The following is a 16,293-nucleotide window of genomic DNA, read 5'->3' as shown; positions in this document are numbered from 1 at the left end:
TATTTCTGAAGAAAATCCTATAGTAAAAAAACTTATTTTGCGTGAAAACATTTATTATAGATATTTTTAATAATAACAATTGTCATAAAAATCAATTTTATGTGGTAATTAAATTTAAAGGAATGTGTACAGCACTGAGAAATGGTTTAAAGCTTGCTGTCTTTGGTATTTATCGACTCTATTTTGTTCATCTTTGATGCATTGGACAGAAAATTTCATGTGCTACAAGTTTTTAGATCATTTAAAGTTGATACGATCGTCGCCTGTGGCGCTGCAACAGAATTTTTGCTGCTTAATATCACGGATCATTTGTGTCGAGTTTATGCTTCATATAGGTAAGAACTTATCCGAAAGGAGACCCTTCATTCTGAGATAAACAAAGCTTAATGGCTCCGCCACATCTTTTAGATCAGGTAGGATAAGTGTTCCAAATTCCGGCCAGCTTGCAATTTCGGCCACCTTTTTTGTTCCTCGAATGTCCATGAACTTTTAGATTTTACGTACTCTAGAGATTATACAATGCAAAAGAATAACAAAAAATGTAGCTTCGACAAACGAGATGACGTGGAAAAGACATTTGAAGAATTCCCGAAGGGCAAGGAACTATGAGAATGAAGGTGGCCGAAATAGGGTACCAAAGATATGTCTATATTTTTATTCATTTTAAAATGTATTAAGAATGATTTTAGAGTAAATAAAGACGGTAAACTCCTTACAAGATTCCAAACACTCTTTCAGGAGAAAGAATAAAAAATCAATTTGAATTTAAAATATTACATTTCAAACTTAACAGCGTTATCACACTTGCACATTAAAATTTTAATGTGATTCACATTAATTGTCGCTTGTGAGCGTCCAAATATGTTATTTGTGCCTTTGAGTCACTTATTATTTAGGGTTTTTCTATTTATTGATAAAGAAGTGGACTTGGTCTGCAAAAATAAGTTTAAATTTAACTAAAGCATAAATACTTTTCACATTAAAAAATTAAAGAGAAAATCGCATTAATTTTTCGCATTAATGCTATAAATCAATTTATATCAAATTTTGCGGGCCAAGTCCACCTTTTTATCAACAAATAGATCAAATTTTGAATATAAAATGATTCAAACACACAAATTACACATTTGGACTCTCACCAGCGACAATTAATGTGAATCATATTAAAATTTTAATGTGCAAGTGTGATAACACAGTAAGACTTTGACGCTTGCATGCAACTATTCCGAAATTTGGCACACTTACCCTAAAATCCAAGAAATCAAAATTCACATTTCTTTCTTTCTCAAAAGCTTTGCATATGTCTATCCTGTTCTTTCGCTTCCAAATTGGACTGAACTAAATTTAATTTGGTGTGATGTTAAAAAGAAGAAGAAGAATTGACATTTTCTTGATTTAAAAAGCGTGCCGAAGAAGTCATTATGGCTGCGGCACATCTTTTAGATAAGGAAAATTTCATGAAGTCGAAATTCGAATTCCTTTCTTGCTCACACGTTTTGCATATGTCTATCTCATTCTTTTGCACTCTTCTTCTTTTAGATTAAAAGAATTTTATGAAATCGAAATTCACATCTCTTTCCTTCTCGATTGTTTTGCATAAGTCTACCTCACTCTTTCGCAGGCTTCTTCTTCGTTTTTTGAACATCATGCCACATTTAATCTAGTCCAATCTAATTTTGAGTGGGAAAGAGTGAGATGAACGTATGCAAAACGTTTGAGATAGAAAAGACTATGAATTTTAATTTCACGAAATTTTTATAGTTTAGATTTTAGAAGCCATTAGAACCATTAGTTCCACAAATAAAAATATTCTGTTTTTATTGAAAACTTAACAACGCTTTCTATACTCTAGCTAGAAATTTCTTCTCCTTCTTCTATTTTATTTTTAGGGCGGTCGGATTTTGACAATTAAAATGTCAGCTGATTTATTGTGAACATTTGCTGCGATATAAGTTAGACTTTAATTTAAAGGCCGCCTCTGCACATTGGGAACATTTGTTTCTTCACAATTTCACAAATTCCTTCAAAAAAGTAATTTTTGACGAAAATTGCTCGCAATGTGTAGACTCCTTAAAATAAATCCGACTTTTGAAGACCGTTTTAGACATTAAAAGAGCTTAATGATCTCAGAATTAAGAGGTTTACATTTTTTTATAATTAAAAGTTATTCTAAAAATCTTTAAAGCAATTGTTTTTTTTAATCTAAGCTTTCACATAGAATTTCTTCATATTTATATTCTCTTAAAATGTTACATAAAATTTAAAGCACTTTGTGTAAATAATTTTTCTTTTTAAATCCAAAAAAAAATTTTATTCCTACACCAATCTTGGCATTGCGTCGTTTTTCTGTCAATTGGCAGAATTTAGTAATCTAAGATTTGTGGAGAATTTTGTATTTCCAATAAACTTAATCAACTGTACTTTGAATGGAATCCTTGAATCATTACATTGCATTTCAGAAAAAAATTAAAATGTGGCAATAATATTTGAGATCGGTAATTTGATAAAATTGGACAGTAATAAATTCGCTTGGTTCAGTAAACGAAAAAAAATAGGTAAGTTAAAAATTCTGGGTCAAAAAAAAAGATATTTGATCAGCAAGAATCTTTGGATAGTCAGTTCAATTGCAATTTCCATCAATAAAAATAGAATTTTGACAACAAAAAGGTTGAAATTGTCAGAGGAATGGTGAACTCGATAAGTAAAAATTCAAATTTGGTCAGTAAAAAATCTATTTTGATTAATAAAGGCTCCGGCACACTTTTTAGATCAGGAAAGTTTCCTGAAATCAGAATTCACATCCCTTTCTTACACGTTTTGCATTTATCTATCCCGTTCCTTCGTACTCCAAATTCAATAAAACTAAATTGAATTTGTTGTGATGTTTTAAAAAAGATGAAAAGTACCAAAGAGTGAGATAGGCATATGCCAAATGCGTGAAAAAGAAAGGGACAACATTTTCGTCTTCATGAAATTTTCCAGATCTAAAAGTTATATCGGAGCCATAAAAAACTAATTTTGAACAGCTTGCAACAGTTTTAGGTTAGTAAAAAAAATCACTGTTGAACAGTAATTGAATAAAATCTGGGAGAACTTTGGAAATATATTCCATTTTTTACTCTGTTCCCAAGAAAAAGTCATGATATTACGGAAAAACTGGAAAAAACAAAATACATTTTATTTTTTCTTTATCAAAACTTATTTGACGATTTTAGTGCTTCAAAGTTTCTAAATTTACCTTTGGTCAAATTGATTTTTCTACTGATCAATACTTTTTAACTGCTCGAACTCCAAGAGAGACCAGTTTCCGCAATCTTTTTACTGATGCTCAAAATTGATTTTTTTACTGATCAAAGACGATTTTTTGCTGATCAAGGATTTTTTACTGGTCAAAATTGATTTTTTTCATTGATCAAAAATGATCTTTTTTACTGATCAAAAATGATTTTTGATTCAGTCTTGTTCAATTGAATTTTGTTCAGTAAAAAATCCTCGTTTTTTTACTGAACAAAATTGATTTTTCTACTAACCACAGATAATCTTTTTTTAACTGATAAAAATTGATTTTTCTACTGACCTTTGATCTTTTTTTACGTTTATATTTTCTATCTTTTTTTACTGATCAATGAGGATATTTTAATGATCAAAATTTATTTTTCTACTAACCAAAAATGGTTTTTTTATTGATCAAAATTATTTTTTCTACTGACCACAGATCTTTTTACTGATCAAAATTGTTTTTTTTTACTGATCAAAGATTTTTTACTAAACAAGGAGGATTTTTTACTGATCAAATGATCAAAATTGATTTTTCTACCGAGCACAGATGATCTTTTTACTGATCAAAATTGATTTTTTTACTGATCAAAGATGATCATTTTACTGATCAAAAGTTTTTTTTTTTACTGATCAAAAATTCTTTTACTGAACAAGGAGAATTTTTTACTGATCAAAATTTAATTTTTACTGACTAAAAATGGGTTTTTACTGATGAAAATTGATTTTTCTACTGACCACAGAAAAATCAAAATTGATTTTCACTGATCAAAGATGATCTTTTTACTGATCAAAATTGTTTTTTTTTACTGATCAAAGATTTTTTTTACTGAACAAGGATGATCTTTTACTGATCAAAATTGATTTTTTACTGACCAAAAATGGGTTTTTACTGATCAAAATTGTTTTTTCTACTGACCACAGATGATCCTTTTACTGATCAACATTGTTTTTTTTTACTGATCAAAGATGATTTTTTACTGAACAAGGAGGATTGTGATCAAAATTGAGTTTTTACTGACGCATTTTTTCTGATCAAATATGATCTGTTTGCTAATAAAAATTGATTTTTTAATGACCAAATTTGGATTTTTTATTAACTTTTTCTCAAAATTCTGCCGATTTTGCTGATTCTCCTATATTCTAAAAATGATAACAAACCAATCCGATTCCAATGATAAGTCATTAATCCAAATATCTTCTGGATCTGAATTATTCTTTTCCAAATCTGTAATATATAATCTTGCTAGGAAAAATGTTACCATTTTAAGAATAATAAGTGTCAAAATTCTAAAAAATGCAAAGATTTGTGACTGAAATCAAAATTTGTGTTTTGGTTCTTTTTTCTAATCATTTATTTTATGAAAAAAATGTGCCTATCTAAGCGATTTTTGATTAGTTTTATCTATTGATTAGCACTGATTTTCTTAAGTTCCTGTTATCAGAGATTATCATCAACGTTGATTTCGCTCTCATCAATTCGATCCGGTAGACAGACAAAGAACTCAAAGAGATTGAGTACTGGGCCACGTGAGAAAGGATTTTGGTACTTACCGCGCTTGTCCCTCAAATACGGATACCTCTTGTAGTTGAACATTTCGTTTGTCGTGAGATTCATGCAGGCGTGCAGGATGGACGTGCAGGTGAGAATCCAGCCGAGACCACAGAACAGGAAGGCTTCCATGAGACCCAGGACGTATAGCAGTGTGAATCCTTCGATCATGACGCAGTAGCAGGCGAAGTAGATGGTAAAGCTGCAGTTGATGGCGACACTGAGGACAAACAGGAAGAACCACATGCGATTGCGCAGTCCAACGCAGTTGTAGATGAAGGGGCAATGGTGATCGAAGTAGGAGACACAGCGATTGCAGATTCTGCAGTGCTTAGCTCGCAGTGGACGCAGGCATCGGCAGCTGTGGCAGAGACGCGAGAGGAAGACATTGCGCTTCTTCCATTTGTCAAAGTACGGTATCTGCTTAATGGCCCGATAGTACGAGTCGGCATTCAGGGGAATGTATCCCGGATCGCGTCGATTAGCAATGATCCAGCTAATCCACATGATAGCATTCCAATAGATGAAACAGTAATGAGATCGTCTCAGAATGTTCCACGTTATTGGAATGACCTGATAAAAAAAAGGTTATGGAATTCTAGTTTTTCAAGGTTAAATGATAAACATATCAATAAAATGCGAATTTCTTAATTAATTACAAAAAATTTGCATTCATTTGAAAGGCCTTTGATTTCCTAACTAATCTCAACCGATTTAAGCCTTGCAAACTACCTACGATACTTAGAAATTAGTTATCATTCAAAATTTGAAGGTTATGATCACAATATAACCTGAAATTGCTGATTAGTTTCTTATCAAATTATGTATAAATAATACAATTAGATTATTAGAACAGATATTTCTTTTTTTAAGGTTAGGTTGCATACATAACCCCAAATTTTATGATAACTCCTTCGTGAAATAAAAAAAAATTGAAAATTGAAAATAGGAAAATTTTGAAATTTAACATTTTTTTTATTAGATTGAATTCTTTTCTGTACCCAGTATTTAATTCTCCAATTCCCTATGTCTAAACTAAAGAATTTTTAAGGTTATATTGATTTACTTTTAAACTATTAGTCGACATCTTAATGATCCCTTAAACAAATTCTAATAAATGATTCTGAATAGCAAGTTTTGGTACAGAAATGTACTAAAAGTAAAGGGAATATTAAAATATATTCGTCTAGTTTTTCGTAAATAAAAGAATAAACTAAGGTATACAGAAATATCGCGAAATAATCCTTAAATATGATTCTTAAGGGAAAGTCTTAGTACATTCATGTACTAAAGTGGTAAAGCTGTAATAGGGACTTATTAGTTCTCTTTTAAATACAAGCTGAAGAATTTAAAAAAGGCAAATTATGTATTAGATAATAAGACGAATAAATCTAAAATATTATCTTGAAGAAAAATTTTTAGCAGAGGTATTTACTAAAATATTAAAGTAGAAAATAAAGATCTATTGAGAAATTATGTCTTGTTTAACGTTTAACTTACTTACAGAATTAAAAGAAAAGAAAACGGTTTATTAGGTAGAGGGAAACATGACAAAATAACTCAAAAATATGATTCTGAAGTAAAAATTTTAGCACAGGCGTGTACTAAAATATTAAAACTTCTAACTTAGAATTTAACAAATCTATTAAAAAAGCGTTTTTAAACCAAATTAAAGATATTGTCGAATTTTTTTATGGACTACAGATTTATAATTTGTTCAAAACTAATTGATCAGAGATTAGACCTACGGTTCGCCATTATATCATAACCTCACTTACTGTTATTTTGATTTTTTACAAATATTTATAGAAAATATAAAAATTTGTTTTATGCTGAATTTTAAAGCAATTGCACAGTAAATTTCGCTATTTTGACAATTTTTTAGAATTAAAATGAGCTACAGACTATCAATAATCTCAAAATTTGTCATAAGAAAACGCAAGGTGCAAAATGAAAATATTAATTGATAAATTTTTTCTTAAGCGATTTTGATGATCGTCTTATTGGAAACTTAAAACAATTCCATAAAGCGAATTGGAATTTAGAGGCGGTTTTCTGAACTGCGAAAAAGTAACCTCAATCTAAAGTTTTTGAATCAACTGAAAATATTTTAACAAGGTAGGGGGTCCGTGGCACAAATTGGTAAAAGTGTTTTGCACTTGGGCGGTGTGATACCGGCTAAACTGTCTCAGTTGTGAGTTCGAGTTCCGCCCGGTGCAAATGATTGAAGCGTCTGAATGGACATTTTTCACGAAACGAAATCCGAATATAAATATATAAACCGAAAAATATGCAATATGGCAATAAAAAGTCTAGTACATCGAAATAAATAAATAATTATAGTTTAACAAGGCGCAAACTCATTAAGAAAAAACAAAAATATTTTTACGAACTCAAAAACGTATCCAAAATACTAGGGGATGTTATTGCAAACTTAGAAAACCAGCTGCGATACATGTAAATGTATCGCGAGAACGCATTTGAGAAACATGAGAACGTTTTTTACAAATTCTAAAATACATCCAAAAAACATAAGAGTGGATCCGATCGTTGTATGAAAATTCTGCAGAATTTCTATAAAAAAATTCATGAATTTTCGGCATTTTCCTCAAGATGTCGTTCTGTCAAAATGGACTTTGGAATATTTTCTCTGAAATTATTTATCATCTTGGTAGAATTTATAATCACGATTTTCATGATGTATTTTATTATATATATACTGCGAGGGTATGCTATTTATAAAGAATGATTAAATAGGAATATTAAACATACTCCCGACCGAAAATTCTGCATATTTTGATAAATTGCACCAGAATTTTCTTGAGAACAAAAAAATTTTACGATGTGATTTTCAGCAGAGGCCTTTAAAATTATTTATTATTTATGAAAAAAATTATTCTTTTCCCTTCAAGAAGTATATTTTTCCTCAATTTTTTCAATAAAATGTAGAGATTTTAAATAACCATTAGTTAACGGGTGTGAGACTTCGCTTACTTGAGACAAATTTTGATAACTTTGGTTAACGTCGATACGATCGCTAGAAGAAGAAAAATTGCGGAATTGCAGAACGAAGTTTTGCTTGGTGTTTCTAAAAACACGGAAAACACATTAGAAACATGGAGACATTTTTCTGCAAACGCCACAACGAATTTAAGAAACATAGAAATGTTTCTTAAAATAGAAAAATATGAAAGAAAAAGTTTCATCAATTGTTATAGTTATTTACATGTACTACAAAATCAAAAAGCTAATCCAAAAAACATGGAAACATTTGTGCTAGCGCGAAAACGCGTTAAGAACATGGAAATGTTTCTAGAAAGAAGCGTTTTCAAGAAATATGGAAATGTTTTGGAAACGTAGAAAATATCTAAGAAACATGGGAACGTTTTTCTAAACTCTCAGAAACGTTCAATTAAATGAAAAAAATATAAAACATCAACGAACACACTATCGTATCTTCTTTTTCTTCGCTTTAAAGTTTTAGGCCGGATGTTCTGACAACATCCATGGAACCCTATCACTATCGTATCCTTAAAATAGTGAAACGTTACATGGAAACACTATCCTAGAGCCGGAATCCACACGAAAAAGGTTTGTTTTTCAGCTTATCTGAAAGGCGCTATCACCCGAAAAATGGTGGGTGTCTTGACTAACACAATAAGCATTATTTTTATTTAAATGAAAAATTTATTCTAATTCTAATGCATCATTCTACACAAGGGGTAACTCATATTGAGAAACCCTCGTCAGTTGTCCGAGAAACGCTTCGCGAAACCCGAGAAACCCAGTTTTTGCATCGTGAAACCAGATAAACTCAAAAATTGCATCGCAAACGTGAAACCCACTTTTGCATCGCGAAACCCGTGAAACCCACTCATTGGATCGCGAAACCCGAGAAACCCACTCTTTCCATCGCTAAACCCGAGAAATCCACTTTTTGCATCTCGAAACCCGAGAAACCCACTCTTTCCATCACGAAACCCGAGAAACCCACTTTTTGCATCGCGAAACCCGAGAAACCCGATTTCTGCGTCGAGAAATCCAATTTTTGCATCGCGAAACCCGTGAAACCCACTCTTTGCATCGCGAAACCCTAGAAACCAGAAACCCTTGTCAGAAAAAATGGAAATGAGTTACCCCTTGATTCTACATAACATTTCATTGGAAACAAATATTGAAAACTTGATTTGTTCTCAATTTCCTTTCCACTAAGCGAAGACATCAACCATTTTTCGGGTGAATTTCGACTGACGGCGATTAATCCCCATGAGTATCCCCTATGATTTATTATGTCACTTTTTATCTTTTATGAGTTTCCCCTCGTTTTCCTTTAATTCCATTTTCGAGAATTATCTAACATATTTTTGGTTATTTGTCGTTGAGATAAAATTTTCAAACTTACCCTTATCATGTACATGGGATACCCCCAGAGTAGCACTGAGCAGACAAAGAGCAACAGGGGTCCCTTGGAATTTCCAGCACCGCCAAAAAGGAGTCCCCAGAGTTCAGAAATGGGCGGAAACCAGCGGGATTTTTTCTTAATTTCATTATTCAGCAACTTCACAACATCACTGTGTTGATGACTCTGAGCCAGCATCAGCGGAGTCTTGCCATTTTTATCCTTAGGCTCCAGATCCAGATTGCTCTTCTCACTGAGCAGCCTTACGCACAGCAGATTCCCGGACAAACAGGCCAAATGCAGTGGAGTTGAGCCAAAATTATCTGTCTTCTGGAGATCAACTCCGGAGTACGTTAGCAAGCGAATGAGTTCAGCGTGGCCCTTGTAGGCTGCCCAGTGGAGAGCTGTGTCCCCATTGATGTCCGTCAGATGATTTTGGGCACCCATTCCGAGGAGGAAGGCTGCAGTGGCCGTTCTGCCGTACATGCAGGCTGTCATGAGGGGAGTGAGACCTTTGAAATCTGCAGCATTGACTGCCACACCAGCCAGCAAAAGCACCTGCACAACAGCTGTGTGACCCTTGCGACATGCCCAGTGGATTGGCCGTGGACCCTGAGTTCCCAGACAAGGAAGATCCACTGGAGCATTTCTCTCCACCAAATACCTCATCATTTCGGCATTCCCATCGAGAGCCACCCAATGAGCTGGAGTATAGCCATGCTTATCTCTGGCCGAGAGGGTTTCTGCTCCCAATTTCTCCACCAGATTCTCCACATCTGCCACTTCTCCATTCTTGATCACATCGAAGATATCTTCCGTACTTGATGCTTCCTCCAGGATATTGTTGTCTTTGTCATTGGTAGGCGTGGTGGTTGCATCCCTATTCTCCTCAGTCACCATCCCACAAGCTGTCAGGGGCAGAGCCCACACATTGCGGGCTGCCCCTGGACTTGGGTGTATTTTGCTCTGCGTCTTGATGCTGTCCGCCACGATGGATGATTTTTCACACAATTCCAGCAACTGACAAACACTCCCTTATCACTTTTTCTCACCCTCAACTTGCACAGACACAAATTTCCACCAAGAATCACAAATCCACTGTCACTAAATCCAGCAAAATCGATTTTTCCTCAGAGAAAAATCAATTTTTTCACACCTGCGCACTATTTCTTGTTTTGTTTATCATGGCGCACGTGTAAACTGCTAGAAAATTTGAAAAAAGTGAGGTTATTTTGCGGTCTGACAAGATCACAGCAGCCAACATTTGCATTTCAAAAACACTTCGTGTGGCAATTTCTGTAGTGGAAAAAAAGTGACGAAAAACATACCATGAGTGACGAAAACGTGAAAAAGTTAGATGAATTGTGCATTTCTGAGAAAAAGGAGGAAAAGGCATGAAACATTTCACGCTATAGAACAATTTTACGTAGTTATTCAATGGGTTTATTGGCAATTGCTAAGAGAATCAATAGGCACACTTTTGTTCAATTGCGTCATCTACAGCAATTTTCCTCTCTGGTTTGTTTTTTCCCAATCAAGCTGATAAATCGATTATTATCTGATTGTAGTCCCTTCTAGTGTTCAAGTAGTTGCCTATCGATTTTGCAGAAAGTGCATAAATGCCGTAGAAATTGAAATATGGTCATTTGTATTGCAGGCTGGCAAAATGAAGAAAGACAAGAAAGCCGCTGATTCCGGGAGTCAAAAAGGTAACCTAAAAAGCTTTATTTTGAGCATTATCGCATGTTTCTTTTGGTTTTCTTCAATTAAAATTGTACAGATAAGACAACTTCCTAAAGAGGTTATGTTTTGAAGTTTTGAGGTTATGTTGCATCTAACCTAAAAATGCAGGAGACATATTTTATAACAGAAAAGGTACCTTAAGGTGTCAACATTAGAGCGATTTTCGTCAAAACAATCTTTTTTTTAACCCATTCAGTCAATGTAGCAGAAATACTTGACATAGAATGTTCATATTTTGGATAGGTTATTCTGGTTAGGGGGGGTTCGGCAAGGGTTCGAGGACTTATAGTACCTAAATCTAACAGTGACTGCCTTTATCGCACACTGTTTGTAAAGGGCATAGTACTTCACAACTCCATTCCGGCTAATAGCCGTAACTCTGCGGATGCTATTCGGCGGCATTTTCGGGCTGAGCCTTGAGAAATTATCGCCTAAATTTTTTTTCTTTTTGCTTATTTTTCATTTTTTTTTCTCATTTTGATGTATTAATTTTTTTGTATTTTTTTCTTTTTTTTCTTTTTTCACAATTGTAAGAGGGATGACCCTATTATTGTGAATTAAAATAAACTATTAAAAAAAAATAAACTATTAATTATATTCCTACAGATTAATAGATGATTTTTTTTAAACAAGAATTTTTATCTATTATGGGGGCGCGGGGAGCCTCTCTCAAACATATGAGGCCATTTACACCGCCGCATTAGATTGAGATTGAATTGTCCCAAAATGTTCAATCCAATCGTAGTGGTTTATATCGCAAAAATTGGAATAACTTTTGCGCGAATAACGATTGTGAGGTTAGGTGCAATTGTGTGGTGCAAGGAGTTTCACAAAATGACCATAATCAAATATTTGCTGGCTAAAAGGATGCTGAGAGCAAGAAGAAGGCAGAGGAAGTTCAGAGAAAGTTGTTGGGCTTCTTCGGGAGCACCTACAACATCAACCTAATTCTATCTCTTCCGGAGATTGATGCTCTTCCGGAACTTTTTTATCTGAAAGAAATTCCTTTAGAATATTCTTTATAATCAATATCAGGGGGGTGACATTAGCTCTGAAAAATGCGACCAGTTTTAGTGTAATTTTTTCCCTGTTTTCATACACATTTCACGAGATATCTTCAAAACTACGTAGGTTGCCAATTTGGGGTTTTCGGTTGCCTCTTCGATATTAAATTGGCTTTTATTTTGTATTTGTATTTTTTGCTAATTTATTCCACAATGACAGAAAATAGCTTATAAACTCAAAAGTTTTTCAGCACGCTAGAAACATAGGAAATGTCATGCCCCTGATCAATATACTCTTTCATTACCACTGCTACTCTCCCTATACTGAGAGGACTCCAGTCCATGGGTTCGATGGAATGCCTCCCGGGGTCGACACTAGAACAGCTGATCCAGAATATCTTAAAACTCATGTTCCTTTCGATTATTTCCTGATTCTGCGCTGTGCGCTCTAATATTATATTATAGCTTTGCTTCAAGTTTTCGAATTTTATTTCAAGCTGTTTGCAGTCTCGCGTGTATTCCGCGTTCCGGAACTCCTTTTTCACAACTTTGAAGATCTCAGAGTTGCGATGTTTTTTGTTATCCATCATAGCCAATATTTGCTTTTCTTCGATGATACGAAGAAAAACTTTGGTCTCTTCACTAGACCATAGTTCTTCTTTTCACTCATTTTCACTTTTTTCCCTTGCTGTTTTCACAGAATCGAGAATTTTCTTTACGATTTTCGCTTTTTCTCAGAGGGGAGCACAAGAACACTTGGCGCTGAGCAAATAGTGAGGTTCGGTAGTACTTTGACAGTACAAAAAACCAATCAATTGCATATAAAAGTTCCTTCAAATGCATTTTCTGGCTTTTATGACAATTTGGGAAACTGTCAATTCAATTCGATACGAGAGGTCGTGTGGGATTTTACGATGTAATCTCCCTAAGATTGGGATAATCTCAATCTAATGCGGCGGTGTAAATGCCCTCTATGTCTTAACGGTCGCTGAATTTAAATTCTGTACATTAATTCATTACGAACTCTATTGATTTAGGTAGAGTAACTATGCAAGAAAACAAATTGGCAATCAGTTTTCAAATCAGGAAAGAGGATGGAGGTCAATTTTAAGAAATTCGACAGGATGTCGTATTTTCCGTCCGCCATTTTGCCCAGAAATAAATCATCAAAAATCACTCAATTTGCGTATGATGTATAATACCATGGTAAGGAATGGGTTAAAGCTCAAAGTGGTATTTTACTCCAAATTAAAGTTAAGAGCTCTCAAGTAATAATTTAATTAAATATTCTGTTAACGCGATAACAAGAAGGTAAAGAAAATTGAATTAACCTTCTTTTTGTGAAAAAAATCCCAAAAATAGGCGCAGAATACCAAAAATTGGCGTCAAATGCCATCGGTATAAGGAACATTTGAATAGCTTTTATAATATTACCAAAAAAGTATCAACATGATTTATTGGGTTTAGTCACTTGAAAATTGGTTATAAAGGTTCCAAATAATCACAAAGTCTACAGGAATATTTTACATAAATATAATTCCGGCTTTTGAGGTTATGTTTTATAAGAATTTACAAACTAATCCCATTAGTTCAATAAAGGAAAATGAGAGTCAAGTGTTTTATATTACCGCTCCCGTAGAGTCAAATATAACCTTATTAAATATTTAAGTTCTTTTTTAAAAAACCTAATTTTAATGGTTAGAATTAAAATATTTCAAAATGAAAAAAAAAATTTCTCAAACAAAGATTAAATGACAAGACAAGTAATAAAATTCTAGTTTTTCTGAAGTATTTAAAGTTATTCTTTTTTAATTTATTTTTCTTCAAATTCTACAAAACATAACCTAAAATTTTCAGGTTATGTTTCAACATAACCTCAGATTTTTAAATAAATTCCGCGCAGGGCTCATTTTCCCTCGGTAATTATAAACCTTTTTCCAGCCAAGGAATTGAATCCCCTTCCGGAATTCATTCAGCATCGGTTGAGCATGTGGGATACACTTAAAGCCAAGTACTTGGAGGATTTGGAGGCTAAACTGAAAGATTCAATCGAAGTTACCTTGCCGGATGGCAAAGTTGTGCCTGGAACATCGTGGCAAACGACTCCCTATGACATTGCCGTGGGCATAAGCAAAGGATTAGCGGACAATTGTGTGATTTCGAAGGTTAATGATGTTCTGTGGGATTTGGATCGACCGTTAGAGCAGAATTGCAAGTTGCAACTGCTGAAATTTGACGATCCCGAAGCCCAGGCTGTTTTCTGGCATAGTTCAGCTCATGTCCTGGGCGAAGCCATGGAAAGGATTTACGGTGGACACTTGTGCTATGGTCCTCCAATTGAGAATGGCTTCTACTATGACATGTTCATCGATGGCGATGGCATTTCCACCAATGACTACAGCGTAATGGAATCCCTGGTGAAGCAAATCGTGAAGGAGAAGCAGCCCTTTGAGCGGCTGGAGATGAAGAAGGAGGATCTACTGAAGATGTTTGAGTACAATGAGTTCAAGAGGAGGATTCTCAATGAGAAAGTTACCACGGATACAACAACAGTGTATCGCTGTGGTCCGTTGATTGATCTCTGTCGAGGCCCTCATGTTCGGAATACTGGGAAGATCAAGGCAATGAAGGTCACCAAGAACTCCTCAACATACTGGGAGGGTAATAGTGAAGCTGAGACCCTTCAGCGCGTCTACGGAATATCATTTCCGGATCCGAAGCAACTGAAGGAGTGGGAGAAGATTCAGGAGGAGGCAGCAAAGAGGGATCATAGGAAATTGGGGAGAGAGCAGGAGCTGTTCTTTTTCCACGAACTCTCACCAGGATCGTGCTTTTTTCAGCCACGTGGCGCCCATATCTACAACACTTTGGTGAATTTCATTCGGAGTGAGTACAGAAAACGCGGATTCCAGGAAGTCATCTCGCCCAATATGTACAACGCAAAGTTGTGGCAGGTCTCTGGGCATTGGCAGCACTATGCTGACAATATGTTCTCATTTGACGTGGAGAAAGAGAAATTTGCACTGAAGCCCATGAATTGTCCTGGACACTGGTGAGTAGTTTCTTCTAAAAATATTTTCTAACCGAAATTCAAATTCAAATATTCCCTAGCAAAGTTTACTCGATCACAGCGCCATCTGATTTTGTTTTATTGCTAAAACGTGCAAAAACGTACATTTCCATCAGATTCTAACAAATCCATCTCGGCTTAAGCCGAGAAACGACTTAGTTCGTAAAGGGTTCTAGGCGTTCTAGGGCATAACTTTTAGATATCATTTCTATAAAGAAAAACAGTTTTTAAAAATAGTATAGGGTTAAATGTCCTAATTCAAAACCATTTCCAGACGCTTTAACTTTGACAGAAGATTCAACGCAATAAGTTCATATTTTTTTCTGAAGAGAATTACATAAATTTGCTCCTTGACTCTTCTAGAATGTTACTGTTTAGTGAAAATTCTTTAGATATAATTTGAAAACTTTTTAAATACAAGAAAAATACGCGAGTGTAAAATGCTGCCATTGGAAACAAATTAATCCAAATGGAGACAAGGGAAAGTTTCTAATTGGAGACAAATAGTGTAAGTGAAACCGCAACGAAAGGCTTCCAAAACCTTCTTGAGTTGCTCTTGAGCGCAGGATTTGTCCTTATTCCTAATATTTTCTGCTTTCCCATCTAAAAAAAGGCAAAAAACAAGTGGTCAGTAAAAAGTCGAAAGTGGTCAGAAAATCAAATTTGATCAGCAAATAATTCGAAAAAATCAGCAAAAATTTTCAATTTTTTCAGTAAAAAATAAAACTTTGTCAGTAAAAAGTTAAATTTGGTCAACAATTAAATTTGGTCAGTAAAAACTTCGAATTGATCAGTAGATATATTCGAGTTGATCAGTATAAAATTAAAAATTAATGAGCAAAAAATTAAAAATGATCAGTAAAAAGAAAATATGTTCAGTAAAAAATTAAAAATGAGCAGTAAAAATATTCGAGTTGAACAGCAAAAAAATAAAAATGAGCAGCAAAAAAAATTAAAAAAGCAGTAAAAAATTAAAAGTGAACAATAAAAAATTAAATGTGGCCAGTAAAAAATTAAAATTTGTCAGTAAAAAATATAAATTGGTCAGCGAAGAATTAAGCCAGTGATAATCCTAAATCAGCTTATAGAGGTGCATTTCCTTCGGGATCGGGAATCTTCGTTTTTTCCATTTTGTTTTTTACACTTTTGTTTTTCCCAGTTTGTATTTGGAATCTTTGTCTTCGGTAACTTTTGTTTTTTTGAAAACTTTGTCTTGGGATATCTTGTTTTTCATACATTTTTCACAATT

The 16,293-nt window shown here is 34.0% G+C and overlaps 2 protein-coding genes across 4 annotated transcripts in view; one reads left to right on the top strand and one right to left on the bottom strand.

Moving 5' to 3' along the window:
- Positions 1–35: 35 nt before the first annotated feature.
- On the bottom strand, positions 36–10,431 carry LOC129806543 (uncharacterized). The gene is made up of 2 exons (XM_055855209.1): positions 9,231–10,431; positions 36–5,401 (listed from the first exon to the last, which is right to left on the bottom strand). Exons 1-2 carry the CDS (start codon positions 10,125–10,127, stop codon positions 4,718–4,720), a joined length of 1,581 nt encoding a protein of 526 aa, XP_055711184.1. The 5' UTR covers positions 10,128–10,431; the 3' UTR covers positions 36–4,717.
- A 49-nt stretch (positions 10,432–10,480) lies between these two features.
- Positions 10,481–16,293, top strand: part of LOC129806537 (threonine--tRNA ligase 1, cytoplasmic) — a 15,249-nt gene continuing 9,436 nt past the window's right edge. Inside the window, exons 1-3 of one of the 3 annotated variants that reach the window (XM_055855203.1) lie at positions 10,481–10,619; positions 10,885–10,936; positions 13,916–15,026. In XM_055855203.1, coding sequence (XP_055711178.1) covers positions 10,557–10,619; positions 10,885–10,936; positions 13,916–15,026 — 1,226 coding nt within the window. In that variant the 5' untranslated portion in view covers positions 10,481–10,556. Of the gene's footprint in view, positions 10,746–10,884; positions 10,937–13,915; positions 15,027–16,293 lie in introns of all 3 variants that reach the window. The other 2 variants (XM_055855201.1, XM_055855202.1) reach the window with 2 other exon arrangements.

Source organism: Phlebotomus papatasi, chromosome 3, assembly GCF_024763615.1.
Source record: "Phlebotomus papatasi isolate M1 chromosome 3, Ppap_2.1, whole genome shotgun sequence".
Lineage (NCBI taxonomy): Eukaryota > Metazoa > Arthropoda > Insecta > Diptera > Psychodidae > Phlebotomus > Phlebotomus papatasi.
This window is presented reverse-complemented; position numbering and strand designations above follow the sequence as displayed.

What these genes read in the sequence shown, in the direction of transcription:
- LOC129806543 (XM_055855209.1), bottom strand. Translation starts at nt 10,127, where the DNA reads ATGGTGACTGAGGAGAATAGGGATGCAACCACCACGCCTACCAATGAC. An exon ending in ATCCCATGTACATGATAAGG is followed by an intron (nt 5,402 to 9,230) that starts GTAAGTTTGAAA and finishes TTTTTTTATCAG; the next exon opens with GTCATTCCAATAACGTGGAA.